Here is an 18,176-nt window from a genome sequence, read left to right on the forward strand (position 1 = left end):
CCATGCGATTGTTTGAGGACGGCGCCCCACATCATAATATTTTTCAACCAGCACAGGCTTCATAAAATCACAATTAGCAATTAAATATTCACTTACTTTTTTAAAATATTCCTCTGATTTGCAATCCCAAGGGTCCCAGCTACAACATGCATGGTCGTTTTGTTAGATAAAATCCTTCTTTATATCCCAAAAAGTCAGTTTAGTTGGCGTCATCGATTTGAGTAATCCACTCGTTCAACATGCCGAGAAAGGAATAAAAAAAAACTACTGCTAAGTCAAATTACGTTTCCATTTAATCCTCAGGTACCCTAAAATGTCATAAAACTATAATATTTCATACGGAAAGAAGTATGTTCAATAGAAAAGTAAAAGTAGCAAGTGCGCGTCGTCTTCGTCACGCGAGCACAGACTGATTTCCAACATTGACACCCAGTACCAAAACTCAACATTCTTCCTCGTTTGGGAAGAAACAAGCCCGAAACCTTGAAAAAGACTGTTGACATCTAGTGGAAGCCATAGGAATTGCAATCGGGGAGCTGGATTTGCATAGGACCCATAGCTTTCCATTGAAAGAGCATGGGCTCTCAAAAAAAAGAATTTCCCGGATGGTTTTTCTTTGGATTTTCTACTACCATATTAATTGTGTTATAGTCTCATACATTATTTTAACATTTCTACAAACTTCAAAGTGTTTTCTGTCCAATGGTACCAATTATATGCATATCCTGGCTTCTGGGCCTGAGTAACAGGCAGTTTACTTTGGGCACATCAGTCAGACAGGAAGTGGAGAAAAATAGACCCTAGCCTACGGGTCTGAATACTTATGTAAATGTGATATTTCAGTTTTTTTTATTTGTAATACATTTGCCAAAAATAATTCTACAAACCTGTTTTTGCTTTGTCATTATGGGGTATTGTGTGTAGATTGGTGATGGGAAAAAACAAAGTAATCCATTTTAGAGTAAGGCTGTAACGTGACAAAGTGTGGAAAAAGTCAAGGGGTCTGAATACTTTCCAAAGGCACTGTATCACTCATTGGTCTATTCCTCTGTGCTTGCACAGATCTACAATTCACAGGAATCCTCTCAGAATCCCTAAGTCTTGACCCATCATCCTCTACTTTCTTCACTGCCTCAGCATAAGACACCTTCTGCACTACTCTGACTCTAGCCACCTCATCCTGCCTCTCTCGAACCACACACTTCTGATCCCCAGCAACATGTACACCCCTACAGTTGACCCACACAACTTTATCCACCGAAACTACACAATCCTATTTTCCATGCCCTCCTGCACACTTCCCACATCTTGGACTCTCCCTTCTACACACTACTGTGACATGACCATAAACGTTGCCCCTGAAACAGCGTAGTGGTTTCTGCACAAACACTCTAACAGGATAACTTATATTTCCTGACCTTTTTGCATAAACTTCTCTATTTTGCCACGCTTACCACTGGGTCTGCATCGCACCAAACGGCAGGCATCACAAATACCAGGAATCTTCAACTTCAATTGCTCCACCTCCACACTTAACTATACCCCAGAAATCACTCCTGTCAATGATGCCCTGTTCCTAAGAGCAAAGCAAAAAACAGGTATTTACCCAAGTTGCCTCGCACGGAGCGCTTGCTCCCTCTGATGAAACACAAACAAACATCACAAGTCAACTTTGGGTTACCTTCACCGGCTCAACAGCACACACCACCTTTTCCACCCAACCTGAAACCACCCATGGATCAGCCAAAAGGCCTGGTTCCACCCTCTTCAAAAATATCACTCCCACTGGACGAAACGTATCTTTAGCATAACCATTAATGCAGGCGCCGAGCTCCTCACAAGACCTTCTACCCCTACCATTTCACCTCCAGAGCTAGAACTGGCATCCGGCTCACTCTGTTTGAACTTTACACCAATCTTCCTCTACATACCATCCCTTGTTAATGCTAGCCTCAACAGATTCAAGCCCATCCTCTGCTCCACCCTCAGTCTTTTATACCTCCTCTCTCTTTACCTCCAATCCTCCTCCCTTAACCAATTACCCGACTCCTTCTGAAAATATTAAACTTTTTCAAGCCAAAATCTATTTTTAGCCTCCTCGAGAGACATACTAAGCCATGTACTCCATCCACTTCAAACACACTACTCTTCTACAGTGGCGATTTATATTTTTCACCCCTGTCCAGTTGGTGGGGGCATACTACTCTAACGTTTGTTTGTGAACCGCCATAATACCATAGAAGAAGAAGACCTGAGCGCTTGCCCCTCACCCGGCTTTACGAATGGGATGCACCGTTGAGTGCTACATCCTGAGGAGTACGTGCTGATTGTATGGAGATTGTGACAGCCGGTTAAATGGCATCACTTGACAAGGCAGTAACAAGATGTATGTCAGGAGAAGTGCAGTATTATCATAAGGAGAGTTATACCTGGAATACAGAGGAGGAATGGCGGAAAAAAGGGAGATGGTTTTTCAAATAAGAATGGTAGAAAGTGTAAGCAGAGTGGGTTGAAGACAGGAGGAGAAATGGAAGTGAATGAAGGTGAAGTATTGGAGGTGGTAGGTGTGGTGAAGTTCTTGAAGCCCGGGGGTCAGGATAAAGATGAGTCTGTGACAGTAGGAGTGAAGTTTTGGGAAAAAGTGGACCCTTGCTTTATGGCTGATCCACTTGAGGTTTCAGGGTAGTTGAATACAGAGTTGGGTGCTGTGGAATCGGTGAGGGTAACCAGAAGTAGTATTTTAATAATTGTATGTGTTTCTGCTGGTCAGAGGGAGCAGGCGCTCCGTGTTAAACGAATTGGGGGAAGATATGTGAATTGTTTTGCTCTCAAGAAAAGGGTGCCATTGAAAGGAGTGATTAACTGGGTAGCAGTAAATGTGAAAGCTGACCAACTGAAGGGGAAGATTCCCAGTGTATGTGATGCTCGTCGTTTGGTGTGACACAGACAGGGTGGCGTGAGTGAGTCATTGTCTGTACTTTTGAGTATTGATATTGAGTCTTTGCCCAACAAAGTGATGTTAGGATATATAAGTTATCCTGTACGAGCTTTTGTGCCGACTACATTACGTTGTTACAGGTGTCAAGCTTATGGGCATGTGGCAGCAGTGTGTAGGAGGGAGGTTCTAGGTGTGAGAATAGTACAGAAGGGCATGAGACAAAGGAATGTGTAGCATTGGGGAAAGTAGTGTGTTAGTTGGTAGGGTGCCCATGGGGTGCCCATGGGGCTGTGGAATTGTCCCATGTGAGAGAGGCAGGTTGAGGTTTCCAGGGTTAGAGTAGTGCAGAAGTTGTCATGTGCTGAGGCAGTAAAGAAAGTAGATGAAGATGGGTCAAGGGGGAGGGATCCTGAGGGGAGTGGTGTGAGTAGTAGATGTGTACCAGTACAGGAGGATGAACCATCAATGATATATGTTTCAGTAAGATTGGATATTTGGCATTTATAGTAATGGTTATCAACTGTACTGCAGGGATAGAACGTAAGTCGCAAAAAATAGAGGTGTGGTGGCAGCTGTAGAGAGGTATTTGACATCAAAATAATATGACAGAAGAATTACAGGGTGTGTTAAGTGGTGGTGTCCCATCCTTTCAGGCTGTTGGCCTGAAGTAGGACTAAATATATTTAAATAGTGGAGTGTGGTATTTATTTATACTTTTTGTGAGTGTAGTGTTAGATGGTAAGGTATTTGTTGAATATTTGTATTTATTTTTAAGCAAGTATACGGGAGTTATACTCCAGTCTAGTAGGTGGCGGTAATTCAACATTTATTAGATGCCAACCACCGTTAAACCTCATCGAAGAAGAAAGAAGCTTGAGTGCCTCTGTTGTCCCTCCGATTTACATCCTCACTCTTTGCTTTTTCTGACATTCTGCGCCCCGGCCACCTGCTCGACCATGGCTCTGTTGAAGTCCAGCAAGGTAATCTCCAGTATTGGGACTTTCTCCCCATCCCTGGGAGTTTTGTCTACCCGTAACAGGTAATACCAGACATGCAATCTCTGCACTGTCATATTTGACTTTGAATTAATAGCTAGCTAGCCATGTCCGCAATAACTCAAGTAGCCTAACTTCAAGTTTACTGAGTGGGGGTCCGAAGTGGTCATGCATTTACGTCTCTCACTGTGGTGTAGCTAGCTATCTACCTACCTAATATTTAAATTACATTTGATTTGATTTGCTAGCTGATTGAAAATCGCATTCATCCATCCGCCGCCCGTCGTGACTGAAATTTCCCGTTCGTATCTTTGGCTTTAGTCAAGTCATACTTGTAGACTTCAAGGCTCAACCAGTTCACTTACAATCTGACTTGGCAAGGTTATTTTCCAGCTATGGATACTGATACTGTTATTTGGTGGCTCTGTAAAAATATTATTCAGATGTCAGTGGCATGTGGTATGTTGTCATAGTGATCATTCAGTTCATCCTGTGAAAGGTCAATTATTCAAACATTTGTATATTTTAGGGTCGCAGAGGCATTTAGCCTTTGAGATTCGACGTATTTTCTCGGTTTGATCTCCCTCTCATACCGTAGCTCCCTAATTCTAGCGTGATCATTGGTTATCGTGTGCAGGCCCCTGGTCGTTGATTGGCCAAGGGATGTCCCGGTTTCTGTGACGACAGTAACCGGTGTCCTTTCTCTTTTCTTTTGGAGGACAAACTCTGCTCGCTTATAAGATACCGCTCCACATATCTGGAAAACAGGCTATGTATTCGAAAAGCATCTGCAAATACACTCTGCGTCACTGTCGGTTTTTGTTAGAACACCGTGCGCCGAGTGTTACATTATTCTCATTCAAAAATAATTTCGGTCTACATTCAAGTGCATTTTAGTCCATTAGCAGGGTATATTCAAGTCTGTGACTCCACATTGGATGGACCCTCATTGGTGCTGTCATCGCTGGCATAAATAGGACTCAGTCAGTGTACTCCCTGGGCCTATGAACTGTATACCAAGCATATTTATGTTTGCTCGACATCTCACAAGTTAAAATGTACAAAGTTTCTGTGTGTATGTAGATCGCACAAACTGCTGATAGTAGTAGCAATATGAACCAGTGGGTTCATATTTGTTCATATTGTTCATATTTGTTATCAGTTTTACTGATTGAGGATCTGATTTTAATGTGCAGTCCCAGAGTGTTCAATTTTAGTTGCCTGAGACCTTTTTATTATTGGACAATGGACGTTCTGTAAGGATGTTCTATAATGCTATATAAACAGGCTCTATGATCGGTGACTGTTAAGTGTGTTCCCTAAAACTCAAGGTGGGTGTCATGTCATCATTCTTGTCTATAGTCTTGTGTTGCGGTCTTGGCTTTGCTGCCCTTTGCGAAGCCTTCAGCTCGAAGTATCGCAGGTGAGTTCCAGGGTGTTTGAACACAACCGTTGAACCTGAATCTCAATGAGCTGCGGAGTATCACTGCTCAAGTCATAGTGGCTCACCCCTACATTTGACATATCAAAACATACTACTGTATGGTGAGTAGCATCAGTAGCATCACGGCTTTAGAGAGTGCAATATTACAGAAGGTTCCAATAGAAATCTAGGCTGTCTAAAACAGATGCGATTCTCTTTTGGGAGTCTTGCTGTCAACTTAAATGTTTTTCCATGCAATGTTTTAAACATATCTCTAGTTCAGCCTCAGCAGGCATATAGCCTCCAGTACAGCAGTGAGAGGAATATGTAAGATTAGAGGCCCTGCTTTCCCCTCATTCAGAGGTCATGTGGAAGAGGTCAGGGGCAAGGTCGTGTGTATAATTCTATTAGTTCCTGAACTGGGCCCCTGCTAATTTTCTGTTTCCTCCTCATAAGACACATTCCATACAGGGGGATGGAATCATTTTGTGTGTGAGAGCATTTGTATGTGTGAGAGCATATGTTTGCAGTGCCTGACTTTTCCATGAGCTGTTAATCTGTGCGTGTGTGGCTGTGGAAAGGGAAGTGTGAAGTATTGGATGGATAATCAGCTTGGTGGGGTCAGTGTGGAAAAAAAGACCAGGCTGTAATGACCAGATCCAAAGATATGATGAATGAATTTGTTCTGAATTTCAAAGAACCAATCGTTGCCTTTGTTTCAACCACTCTCTCCCTGCCCCTTAGATCCGTCATTCTGGTAGTGTAGTGGCGATGGAGAGATGTATTTAGTGCAGTACATCTCCTCCCTTTTAGTGACTCCCCCTAATGCCATCCAACCCGGGCCCTTCACCTCGACAGACTTTAAATGTGTGTAGTGGTGATTTTGTAATGTGTGTGTAGCTTTTTGCTGTGCAGGAACTGGGGGATGACCAGGCATTCACCAGGTCATAGTCCAGAGTGTTGGTCTACTGTGGGTGGTTGGTGCTACTCTCCTCTGGTTGGGTGAGGGCAACCGTTTCTTGAGCAGAGCATAGTACTGTTTACCGTTGAGTTTTTTTTTAAATTTTAAATCTGTTTCCTGGAGAAATATAAGCCTACACTAAGTGATTTTAAGAATAGGGACCCATCCATTGGTGTCCACTGTGAAACAAATCAAATTTTATTTGTCACATACACATGGTTAGCAGATGTTAATGCGAGTGTGCTTCTAATTCTGACAATGCAGTAATAACCAACGAGTAATCTAACCTAACAATTCCACAACTACTACCTTATACACACAAGTATAAAGGGATAAAGAATATGTACATAAAGATATATGAATGAATGATGGTACAGAACGGCATAGGCAAGATGCAGTAGCTGGTATAGAATACAGTATATACATATGAGATGAGTAATGCAGGGTATATAAACATAAAGTGGCATAGTTTAAAGTGGCTTGTGATACATGTATTACATAAAGATGGCAAGATGCAGTAGATGCATCAGTTTAAATGAGTACAGTGTATACATGAGATGAGTAATGTAGGGTATGTAAACATTATATTAAGTGGCATTGTTTTAAAGTGGCTAGTGATACATTTTTACATACAATTTCCATTTTTAAAGTGGCTGGAGTTGAGTCAGTGTGTTGGCAGCAGCCACTCAATGTTAGTGGTGGCTGTTTAACAGTCTGATGGCCTTGAGATAGAAGCTGTTTTTCAGTCTCTCGGTCCCTGCTTTGATGCACCTGTACTGACCTCGCCTTCTGGATGATAGCGGGGTGAACAGCCAGTGGCTCGGGTGGTTGATGTCCTTGATGATCTTTATGGCCTACCTGTGACATTGGGTGGTGTAGGTGTCCTGGAGGGCAGGTAGTTTGCTCCCGGTGATGCGTTGTGCAGACCTCACTACCCTCTGGAGAGCCTTGCGGTTGTGGGCGGAGCAGTTGCCGTACCAGGCGGTGATATAACCCGACAGGATGCTCTCGATTGTGCATCTGTAGAAGTTTGTGAGTGCTTTTGGTGACAAGCCACATTTCTTCAGCCTCCTGAGGTTGAAGAGGCGCTGCTGCACCTTCTTCACAACGCTGTCTGTGTGGGTGGACCAATTCCGTTTGTCCGTCATATGTATGCCGAGGAACTTAAAACTTACTACCCTCTCCACTACTGTCCCGTCGATGTGGATAGGAGGGTGCTCCCTCTGCTGTTTCCTGAAGTCCACAATCATCTCCTTTGTTTTGTTGACGTTGAGTGTGAGGTTATTTTCCTGACACCACACTCCGAGGGCCCTCACCTCCTCCCTGTAGGCTGTCTCGTCGTTGTTGGTAATCAAGCCTACCACTGTAGTGTCGTCCGCAAACTTGATGATTTTAGTTGGGGGTGTGCATGGCCACGCAGTCATGGGTGAACAGGGAGTACAGGAGAGGGCTCAGAACACACCCTTGTGAGGCCCCAGTGTTGAGGATTGCGTCGTCTGTGGACCTATTGGGGCGGTAAGCAAATTGGAGGGGGTCTAGGGTGTCAGGTAGGGTGGAGGTGATCTGGTTCTTGACTAGTCTCTCAAAGCCCTTCATGATGATGGAAGTGAGTGCTACGGGGCGGTAGTCGTTTAGCTCAGTTACCTTACTTTCTTGGGAACAGGAACAATGGTGGCCCTCTTGAAGCATGTGGGAACAGCAGACTGATATAATGATTGATTGAATATGTCCGTAAACACACAAGTCTGCAAAATGATGTTAAATTAAGCTGCTTCTGTTTGTTTCTCCCTCTCCCCTGTGTTGCAGCTCATGGTGGGGTGGAGTGCAGATGGGTCCCCCTGACCCCATCCTGGGGGTGTCGGAGGCCTTCAAGAGGGACACCAGCCCGAAGAAGATGAACCTGGGGGTGGGAGCCTACAGGGACGACCACGGCAAACCCTTTGTGCTCGATTGTGTCCGCAAGGTAGGAATACCATTACAACCAGTGTAACACACACACAGACAGGGACTAGATAACTATCCCCAGTTTCACCCAGCCATTCATATTTTGAGGTTCACTCCACACAGGAAAGGTGAGTAGCTACACAGGCTCTTATTGTTTTGTAATTCTGAGCTCAGCATTGGTGAAAGGCCAATCCTGTCACACTGCTATTAGCCCTTTTATGTAAGAACCGGATCAGTTAACAAACACGTAGAAGCATGAAGAAGGTGGTTTTCATGTTATTGAGCTGATTCTCACTATACAAGCTTTTATGGAGTTGCAGGCTTATGTGTTTCTGATTGGTGCATTTCTGCACTGTCATCCTGAGTTTAACTCGTATAATATATAACCATATGGAATAGAGAATGGCCGATTTTAATTTGGGCCGATTTTCAGATTTTCATAACAATTGGAAATCGGTAATTTTGGACGCCGATTTGCCTATTTTTAAAAACATAATTTTATTTATTATTATTATTATTATGTTTTATTTAATCTTTATTTAACTAGGCAAGTCAGTTAAGAACGCATTCTTATTTTCAATGACGGCCTAGGAACGGTGGGTTAACTGCCTTGTTCAGGGGCAGAACAACAGATTTTTACCTTGTCAGCTCAGCGATTCAATCTTGCAACCTTACGGTTAACTAGTCCAACGCTCTAACCACCTGCCTCACGAGGAACCCGCCTGTTACGCGAATGCAGTAAGAAGCCAAGGTAAGTTGCTAGCTAGCATTAAACTTAATCAATCATAATCACTAGTTATAACTACACATGGTTGATGATATTACTAGTTTATCTAGCGTGTCCTGCGTTGCATATAATCGATGCAGTGCGCATTTGCGAAAAAGGACTGTTGTTGCTCCAACGTGTACCTAACCATAAACACCAATGCCTTTCTTAAAATCAATACACAGAAATATATATTTCTAAACCTGCATATTTAGCTAAAAGAAATCCAGGTTAGCAGGCAATATTAACCAGGTGAAATTGTGTCACTTCTCTTGCGTTCATTGCACGCAGAGTCAGGGTATATGCAACAGTTTGGGCCGCCTGGCTCAGTGCGAACTAATTTGCCAGAATTTTACGTAATTATGACATAACATTGAAAGTTGTGCAATGTAACAGGAATATTTAGACTGGTTCCGTATTTCACTGAAAGAATAAACGTCTTGTTTTCGAGATGATAGTTTCCGGATTTGACCATATTAATGACCTAAGGCTCGCATTTCTGTGTGTTATTATGTTATAATTAAGTCTATGATTTGATAGAGCAGTCTGACTGAGCGATGGTAGGCACCAGCAGGCTCATAAGCATTCATTCAAACAGCACTTTCGTGCATTTTGCCAGCAGCTCTACTGTTTATGACTTCAAGCCTATCAACTCCCGAGATTAGGCTGGTGTAACGATGTGATGTGAAATGGCTAGCTAGTTAGCGGGGTGTGCGCTAATAGGGTTTCAAACGTCACTCGCTCTGAGCCTTCTAGTAGTTGTTCCCCTTGCTCTGCATGGGTAACGCTGCGTCGAGGGTGGCTGTTGTCGTTGTGTTGCTGGTTCGAGCCCGGAGAGGGACGGAAGCTATACTGTTACACTGGCAATACTAAAGTGCCTATAAGAACATCCAATGTTCAAAGGTTAATTAAATACAAATGGTACAGAGGGAAATAGTCCTATAATTCCTTTAATAACTACAACCTAAAACTTCTTACCTGGGAATATTGAAGACTCATGTTAAAAGGAACCACCAGCCTTCATACAGTGCCTTGCGAAAGTATTCGGCCCCCTTGAACTTTGCGACCTTTTGCCACATTTCAGGCTTCAAACATAAAGATATAAAACTGTATTTTTTTGTGAAGAATCAACAACAAGTGGGACACAATCATGAAGTGGAACGACATTTATTGGATATTTCAAACTTTTTTAACAAATCAAAAACTGAAAAATTGGCCGTGCAAAATTATTCAGCCCCCTTAAGTTAATACTTTGTAGCGCCACCTTTTGCTGCGATTACAGCTGTAAGTCTCTTGGGGTATGTCTCTATCAGTTTTGCACATCGAGAGACTGACATTTTTTCCCATTCCTCCTTGCAAAACAGCTCGAGCTCAGTGAGGTTGGATGGAGAGCATTTGTGAACAGCAGTTTTCAGTTCTTTCCACAGATTCTCAATTGGATTCAGGTCTGGACTTTGACTTGGCCATTCTAACACCTGGGTATGTTTATTTTTGAACCATTCCATTGCATTATGTTTTGGATCATTGTCTTGTTGGAAGAAAAATCTCCGTCCCAGTCTCAGGTCTTTTGCAGACTCCATCAGGTTTTCTTCCAGAATGGTCCTGTATTTGGCTCCATCCATCTTCCCATTAATTTTAACCATCTTCCCTGTCCCTGCTGAAGAAAAGCAGGCCCAAACCATGATGCTGCCACCCCCATGTTTGACAGTGGGGATGGTGTGTTCAGCTGTGTTGCTTTTACGCCAAACATAACGTTTTGCATTGTTGCCAGAAAGTTCAATTTTGGTTTCATCTGACCAGAGCACCTTCTTCCACATGTTTGGTGTGTCTCCCAGGTGGCTTGTGGCAAACTTTAAATGACACTTTTTATGGATATCTTTAAGAAATGGCTTTCTTCTTGCCACTCTTCCATAAAGGCCAGATTTGTGCAATATACGACTGATTGTTGTCCTATGGACAGAGTCTCCCACCTCAGCTGTAGATCTCTGCAGTTCATCCAGAGTGATCATGGGCCTCTTGGCTGCATCTCTGATCAGTCTTCTCATTGTATGAGCTGAAAGTTTAGAGGGACGGCCAGGTCTTGGTAGATTTGCAGTGGTCTGATACTCCTTCCATTTCAATATTATCGCTTGCACAGTGCTCCTCGGGATGTTTAAAACTTGGGAAATCTTTTTGTATCCAAATCCGGCTTTAAACTTCTTCACAACAGTATCTCGGACCTGCCTGGTGTGTTCCTTGTTCTTCATGATGCTCTCTGCGCTTTTAACGGACCTCTGAGACTATGACAGTGCAGGTGCATTTATACGGAGACTTGATTACACACAGGTGGATTGTATTTATCATCATTAGTCATTTAGGTCAACATTGGATCATTCAGAGGTCCTCACTCTGAACTTCTGGAGAGAGTTTGCTGCACTGAAAGTAAAGGGGCTGAATAATTTTGCACGCCCAATTTTTCAGTTTTTGATTTGTTAAAAAAGTTTGAAATATCCAATAAATGTCGTTCCACTTCATGATTGTGTCCCACTTGTTGTTGATTCTTCACAAAAAAATACAGTTTTATATCTTTATGTTTGAAGCCTGAAATGTGGCAAAAGGTCGCAAAGTTCAAGGGGGGCGAATACTTTCGCAAGGCACTGTATGTTCTCATGTTCTGAGCAAGGAACCTAAACGTTAGCTTTCTTACATGGCACATAATGAACTTTTAATTCTCCAACACTTTGTTTTTGCATTATTTAAACCAAATTGAACATGTTTCATTATTTATTTGAGGCTAAATTGATTTGATTGATTCATTATATTAAGTTAAAATAAGTGTTCATTCAGTATTGTTGTAATTGTCATTATTTCAAATGCATTTTAAAAATAGTCAGATTAATTGGTATCGGCTTTTTTTTGTCCTCCAATAATCGGTATCGGCGTTGAAAAATCATAATCGGTCGACCTCTAATATGGAACCTCTTACTGTGTGGATGTGTGTTTGCATACTTTTATGTATGTAAGTTTGAGATGCAGGCTCCAGCAGACCCATGGTTTAGACATTTACACTATTTCTGCATAGTCGTTCTGAGCTTACTGTAGCTCATACAGCCCTGCTAAACCCCAGCTGTGTGTGTTACGCTATTTTCTTTGATTTGGCAGGGCTTTGGATCAGTCAAGAAATGGATGCTGAGAAAATGTCATTTAAAAACCTTTCTACTTCCCCTCACACTCACTATTTCTCTACCGTCCTCCCCGACTCTCTCTCTCTCTCTCTAGGCAGAGGCTCTGATTGCTTCCAAGCAGTTGGATAAAGAGTATCTGGCCATCGGTGGTCTGGGGGACTTCACCAAGTCCTGCGCTCAGCTAGCCTTGGGGGCTGACAGCGAGGTCCTCAAGAGTGGCAGGGTGAGTGGATGCGTGGGTGGTAGCTTGGAAGCACATTTGCTCTCGGTGTGTTAAGTGAATGATAGAAATGCTATTAAGATCTCTCTCCTCTCTTCAGAACATCACTGTCCAGACCATCTCAGGAACCGGCTCCCTGTGCATTGGAGCCAACTTCCTGGTAAAGACCTGCCTCATAACAGCTAAACAGGAAGAGAATGAATGCACCTACACTACCACGGTTCCATTTGGGCTCATGACCCCCTAGAACAGTGCACCAGCTTATACATGCCTGAAATGACTGCCTTCTCTATAATATATATGCATTACAAATGATTGTGTTCTATAAAACAATAATATCTTCATACCGATAGTATTGAGGATTGTGTATGGTGTCAGTCAGTTAATTCCTTATATTTTTCTCTAGTCTCGTTTCCACAGTGCGTCCCGTGACGTGTACCTGCCCAAGCCCTCCTGGGGGAACCACACACCCATCTTCAGAGATGCTGGCATGCAGCTGAAAGCCTACCGCTACTACGACCCCTCCACCTGCGGCTTCGACTTCAACGGGGCGCTCGACGACATCTCTGTGAGAGAGGGATGGGAAAGGGGGGGTTGTATGATTCCACACTGACATGGAGGACCATTACCACGTCTTGTGATCTGTTTTTATATTGTTATGTTGACTTTATAAGGTTAAGGTGTGGGGGTCTATTTCCGTCATGAGAATCTGATTTGAATGTTAGTGTAACACTATTTTCCCTCTGATACAGAAAATGCCAGAGAAGAGTGTGATCATGCTGCATGCCTGTGCCCATAACCCCACCGGTGTGGACCCCAAGCCTGAGCAGTGGAAAGAGATCGCTGACCTGGTGAAGGTGAGTGTGCTTACCATAGATATGAAATACCTCAATGGTGATTTCTCTGTAAATGCCCTAACTAGCTAAAGTCTCTGTCACTATTGGGACTCTATTGCTGAAGAGCTTTACTGCCCAGTGCCTACAGGTGTTTTGTGTGAAGACTGACATCTTTACTGTGCCAGACAACTATTTACACACACGGTCCTAATAATAACTCCTCCCCTGTTCTGCTGTTCCTTCAGAAAAGGGACCTGTTGGTGTTCTTTGACATGGCCTACCAGGGTTTTGCTAGTGGAGATATTGATCGTGATGCCTGGGCTGTTCGTCACTTCATCGAGCAGGGCCACAAAATTGTCCTGTCTCAGTCCTTCGCTAAGAACATGGGCCTCTACGGTCGGTCTCATTATACACACACGCACACACACACAAAATCTCACTCACTATGGTATTGACATAGGAGAATGGTAGAAACTCCCACTGGTGTGGTATCTTACCTGTCTGTGTGTTGACAGGTGAGCGAGTGGGAGGGTTCACTGTGGTGTGTAACGATGCCGAGGAAGCTAAGAGGGTGGAGTCTCAGCTGAAGATTCTGATCCGGCCAATGTACTCCAACCCTCCAATGAATGGAGCCAGAATCGCTGCCACTATTCTCAACACACCAGACCTTTATAAAATCTGGTAAGTGTACATACACACACACACACCTAAAAATGTTGTTTGCCCATTTCACTGATCCTGTGATTTCATAATCTACAGTGCCTTGCGAAAGTATTCGGCCCCCTTGAACTTTGCGACCTTTTGCCACATTTCAGGCTTCAAACATAAAGATATAAAACTGTATTTTTTTGTGAAGAATCATCAACAAGTGGGACACAATCATGAAGTGGAACGACATTTATTGGATATTTCAAACTTTGTAACAAATCAAAAACTGAAAAATTGGGCGTGCAAAATTATTCAGCCCCTTTACTTTCAGTGCAGCAAACTCTCTCCAGAAGTTCAGTGAGGATCTCTGAATGATCCAATGTTGACCTAAATGACTAATGATGATAAATACAATCCACCTGTGTGTAATCAAGTCTCCGTATAAATGCACCTGCACTGTGATAGTCTCAGAGGTCCGTTAAAAGCGCAGAGAGCATCATGAAGAACAAGGAACACACCAGGCAGGTCCGAGATACTGTTGTGAAGAAGTTTAAAGCCGGATTTGGATACAAAAAGATTTCCCAAGCTTTAAACATCCCGAGGAGCACTGTGCAAGCGATAATATTGAAATGGAAGGAGTATCAGACCACTGCAAATCTACCAAGACCTGGCCGTCCCTCTAAACTTTCAGCTCATACAAGGAGAAGACTGATCAGAGATGCAGCCAAGAGGCCCATGATCACTCTGGATGAACTGCAGAGATCTACAGCTGAGGTGGGAGACTGTCCATAGGACAACAATCAGTCGTATATTGCACAAATCTGGCCTTTATGGAAGAGTGGCAAGAAAGCCATTTCTTAAAGATATCCATAAAAAGTGTCATTTAAAGTTTGCCACAAGCCACCTGGGAGACACACCAAACATGTGGAAGAAGGTGCTCTGGTCAGATGAAACCAAAATTGAACTTTTTGGCAACAATGCAAAACGTTATGTTTGGCGTAAAAGCAACACAGCTGAACACACCATCCCCACTGTCAAACATGGTGGTGGCAGCATCATGGTTTGGGCCTGCTTTTCTTCAGCAGGGACAGGGAAGATGGTTAAAATTGATGGGAAGATGGATGGAGCCAAATACAGGACCATTCTGGAAGAAAACCTGATGGAGTCTGCAAAAGACCTGAGACTGGGACGGAGATTTGTCTTCCAACAAGACAATGATCCAAAACATAAAGCAAAATCTACAATGGAATGGTTCAAAAATAAACATATCCAGGTGTTAGAATGGCCAAGTCAAAGTCCAGACCTGAATCCAATCGAGAATCTGTGGAAAGAACTGAAAACTGCTGTTCACAAATGCTCTCCATCCAACCTCACTGAGCTCGAGCTGTTTTGCAAGGAGGAATGGGAAAAAAATGCAGTCTCTCGATGTGCAAAACTGATAGAGACATACCCCAAGCGACTTACAGCTGTAATCGCAGCAAAAGGTGGCGCTACAAAGTATTAACTTAAGGGGGCTGAATAATTTTGCACGCCCAATTTTTCAGTTTTTGATTTGTTAAAAAAGTTTGAAATATGCAATAAATGTTGTTCCACTTCATGATTGTGTCCCACTTGTTGTTGATTCTTCACAAAAAAATACAGTTTTATATCTTTGTTTGAAGCCTGAAATGTGGCAAAAGGTCGCAAAGTTCAAGGGGGCCGAATACTTTCGCAAGGCACTGTAGCTGACTGCCTAGGAAGGTATCGGAGTTCTCTTTGGAGTGGTCTCCTGTCTCTACACACGACTTCCATTCTGTTTCCTCATCACCCCCCTCTGATTAACCTCTCTCTACACAGGTTGGAGGAGGTCCACGGCATGGCCAACCGCATCATCAAGATGAGGGAGCAGCTGGCGGCCAACCTGAAAAACGAGGGCTCCACTCTCGACTGGCAGCATGTCATCGACCAAATCGGCATGTTCTGCTTCACAGGCCTCAAGCCTGAACAGGTACAGACAAACGACCACACCCACTCTTTATATCCACACCTGTACCTTACAACCTTATAAGACATTATTATATTCATATTGGTCATATTCATCAGTTGGAATTAAGTTTGAGTATAATGATAAATTGCGTTGACTCCAGGTGTTTGTGTGTGTCTACCCCAGGTTGAGCGTCTGACTAAGGAGTTTTCAGTGTACATGACCAAGGATGGTAGAATCTCCATGGCAGGCGTCACTTCCAGCAACGTGGGATATCTAGCGCATGGAATCCACGCCGTCACTAAGTAAAAAGGAGAATGCTGGGAGAAACAGCAGGGCACGGTGGTGCTGGACACAATCCAAATTAAAATAACTGAAAAATAGCATTTTGTGTCATTTTACTCTCCCTGCCCTCTCCACCCAGACTGTCAATTGTTCAACTTTGACCTCAACCTACCGCAATGAGGGTTAAATGGTTAGTTCCCTGTGACCTCCCCAATGAGGCCACCATGTCAAAGGTTGTTTAGTGAAAGTCCAATGATCTGCCCTACATTTGACTAATGAGCTGATGTCTCTCTTCTATGCTTATTTATTGTATATCAAAGGTTAATATTAATTAACTTAACCTGTCATTATTAAGCCATGTATTAACATTATATTTTAAACCTACTCTGCCTGCTGTGGTCCAAATTACTGTAAGGCTACAGATGAGTTTACCAACACTTAGGCTCTGTTGTGTGTGAACTCTTGTCTGTCATTGCATATTTCTGTAGGATGTGAAAGTTCAACGTTTCCTCAACACCAGTAGAGTAGCAGAAAACAATTAGTTATAAGATAGTGCCAGACAATCTTTAGATGAGATAGTCATTGATATTTTAATATGCTTTAGAAATGGACAATAATGTATGATCATTCAGGCCTTTCACTCAGCCTCTCTTGCATTTCCACTTGCATTATCTTGTCTTCGATACTCACTATAAATAATTATATTACTGTAAACGTTTTGTGCTTTTTGCGCTAAGAGCAGAGTCTACTGTGTTTCTTCTAAGTGTTGATGAGTGAGCAGTCAGCCAGCCAGTCTTAAATGCCCACTGAATGTTCCTCTCACCCCCCCCCCCCCCCCCAAGCAATGGTTTATGAGGTTTTAAATGTGCAATATACAGAAGTCGCTCTGTCATTTCCTGGTTGCTAAAATTCTAATAGTTTGCCTAATCTCAGTTTGACGAGTAATGTTTAGAATCATTGTACCATCTAAACCGCTGTGGAATATATCTTCAATAACCGAAAGTGTTGTATTTTCAGCTGTTGGTGTACAAAACTGAAAGTAAGATGCAAAAATGAAAGTTAATGGTAAGCAGAGACAGCGCACAGAACAGATCTACTGCTTCTTAGACTTGCTTACAATGAAAATGTCTGATCTAACTAAACAATTCCATTTGAATTTGGTCCAAAAAGTCAAATTGCAGCTTTAAAAGGATAGACTGTCCTATGATGGTGCTCTTGTATTTCCACAAGAAAAGGCATTTTACAAGTGTTATTTAGATCACTGGGCGACTCCTATCCCCTCCGTTTCAGAACCAAGAGGTTATAGGACTTCTATTAATATATATAGAAAGTTGTATAGACAGTGTTTTGCTCCAATGATCAGCCTTTGAACATTTTCTCTGTGTGTGTCTTCCTGATTGTAACAAGACAGATTGTGCAAGGAAATTCACCTTTCTGCTGTCTACTCATGAAGCTTAAGCTGCGCTGTCACCATTTTCGGGTTAGCGCAAAAATAATAAAACATGGAGCATCGGTCAAGTCTTTCTCTGAACAATTAAAAAAATATCTATCATTGAAATAACTGGGTTTATTTTGTATTTCTGTCTAACAAGAATATTGTCAAACCACATGTAAGAAACTGAACTGATACCGTTGGACTATGGCAATGGTCCTAGTACCCCTGGTTGGGACCAGTGTAGGACATGATTTTACTAGATAAATCATTGGTTTTATTAGACACAAAATACTCTCCTTTTTATGAAGATGTATCAGCAGTACACAGGTGGTTGGTGGCAAATTGGGGAGGACAGGCTCGTGATAATGGCTGGAGCAGAATAGGTGGAATGGTATCAAATACATCAAACATACAGTTGAAGTTGGAAGTTTACATACACTTAGGTTGGAGTCATTAAAACTTGTTTTTCAACCACTCCACAAATTTCTTGTTAACAAACTAGTTTTGGCAAGTCAGTTAGGACATCTACTTTGTGCATGACACAAGTAATTGTTCCAACAACTGTTTACAGACAGATTATTTCACTTATAATTCACAA

At 42.6% G+C, this 18,176-nt stretch overlaps 1 protein-coding gene across 1 annotated transcript; it reads left to right on the forward strand.

Moving 5' to 3' along the window:
- The first annotated feature begins 3,777 nt into the window (after nt 1–3,777).
- LOC110526452 (aspartate aminotransferase, mitochondrial) lies at nt 3,778–17,701 on the forward strand. The gene is made up of 10 exons (XM_021607445.2): nt 3,778–3,977; nt 8,124–8,280; nt 12,286–12,414; nt 12,512–12,571; nt 12,818–12,979; nt 13,164–13,268; nt 13,493–13,643; nt 13,763–13,928; nt 15,732–15,882; nt 16,045–17,701. Exons 1-10 carry the CDS (start codon nt 3,895–3,897, stop codon nt 16,165–16,167), a joined length of 1,287 nt encoding a protein of 428 aa, XP_021463120.1. The 5' UTR covers nt 3,778–3,894; the 3' UTR covers nt 16,168–17,701.
- Nucleotides 17,702–18,176: the final 475 nt, after the last annotated feature.

The sequence above is a fragment of the Oncorhynchus mykiss genome, chromosome 6 (genome assembly GCF_013265735.2).
Source record: "Oncorhynchus mykiss isolate Arlee chromosome 6, USDA_OmykA_1.1, whole genome shotgun sequence".
NCBI lineage: Eukaryota > Metazoa > Chordata > Actinopteri > Salmoniformes > Salmonidae > Oncorhynchus > Oncorhynchus mykiss.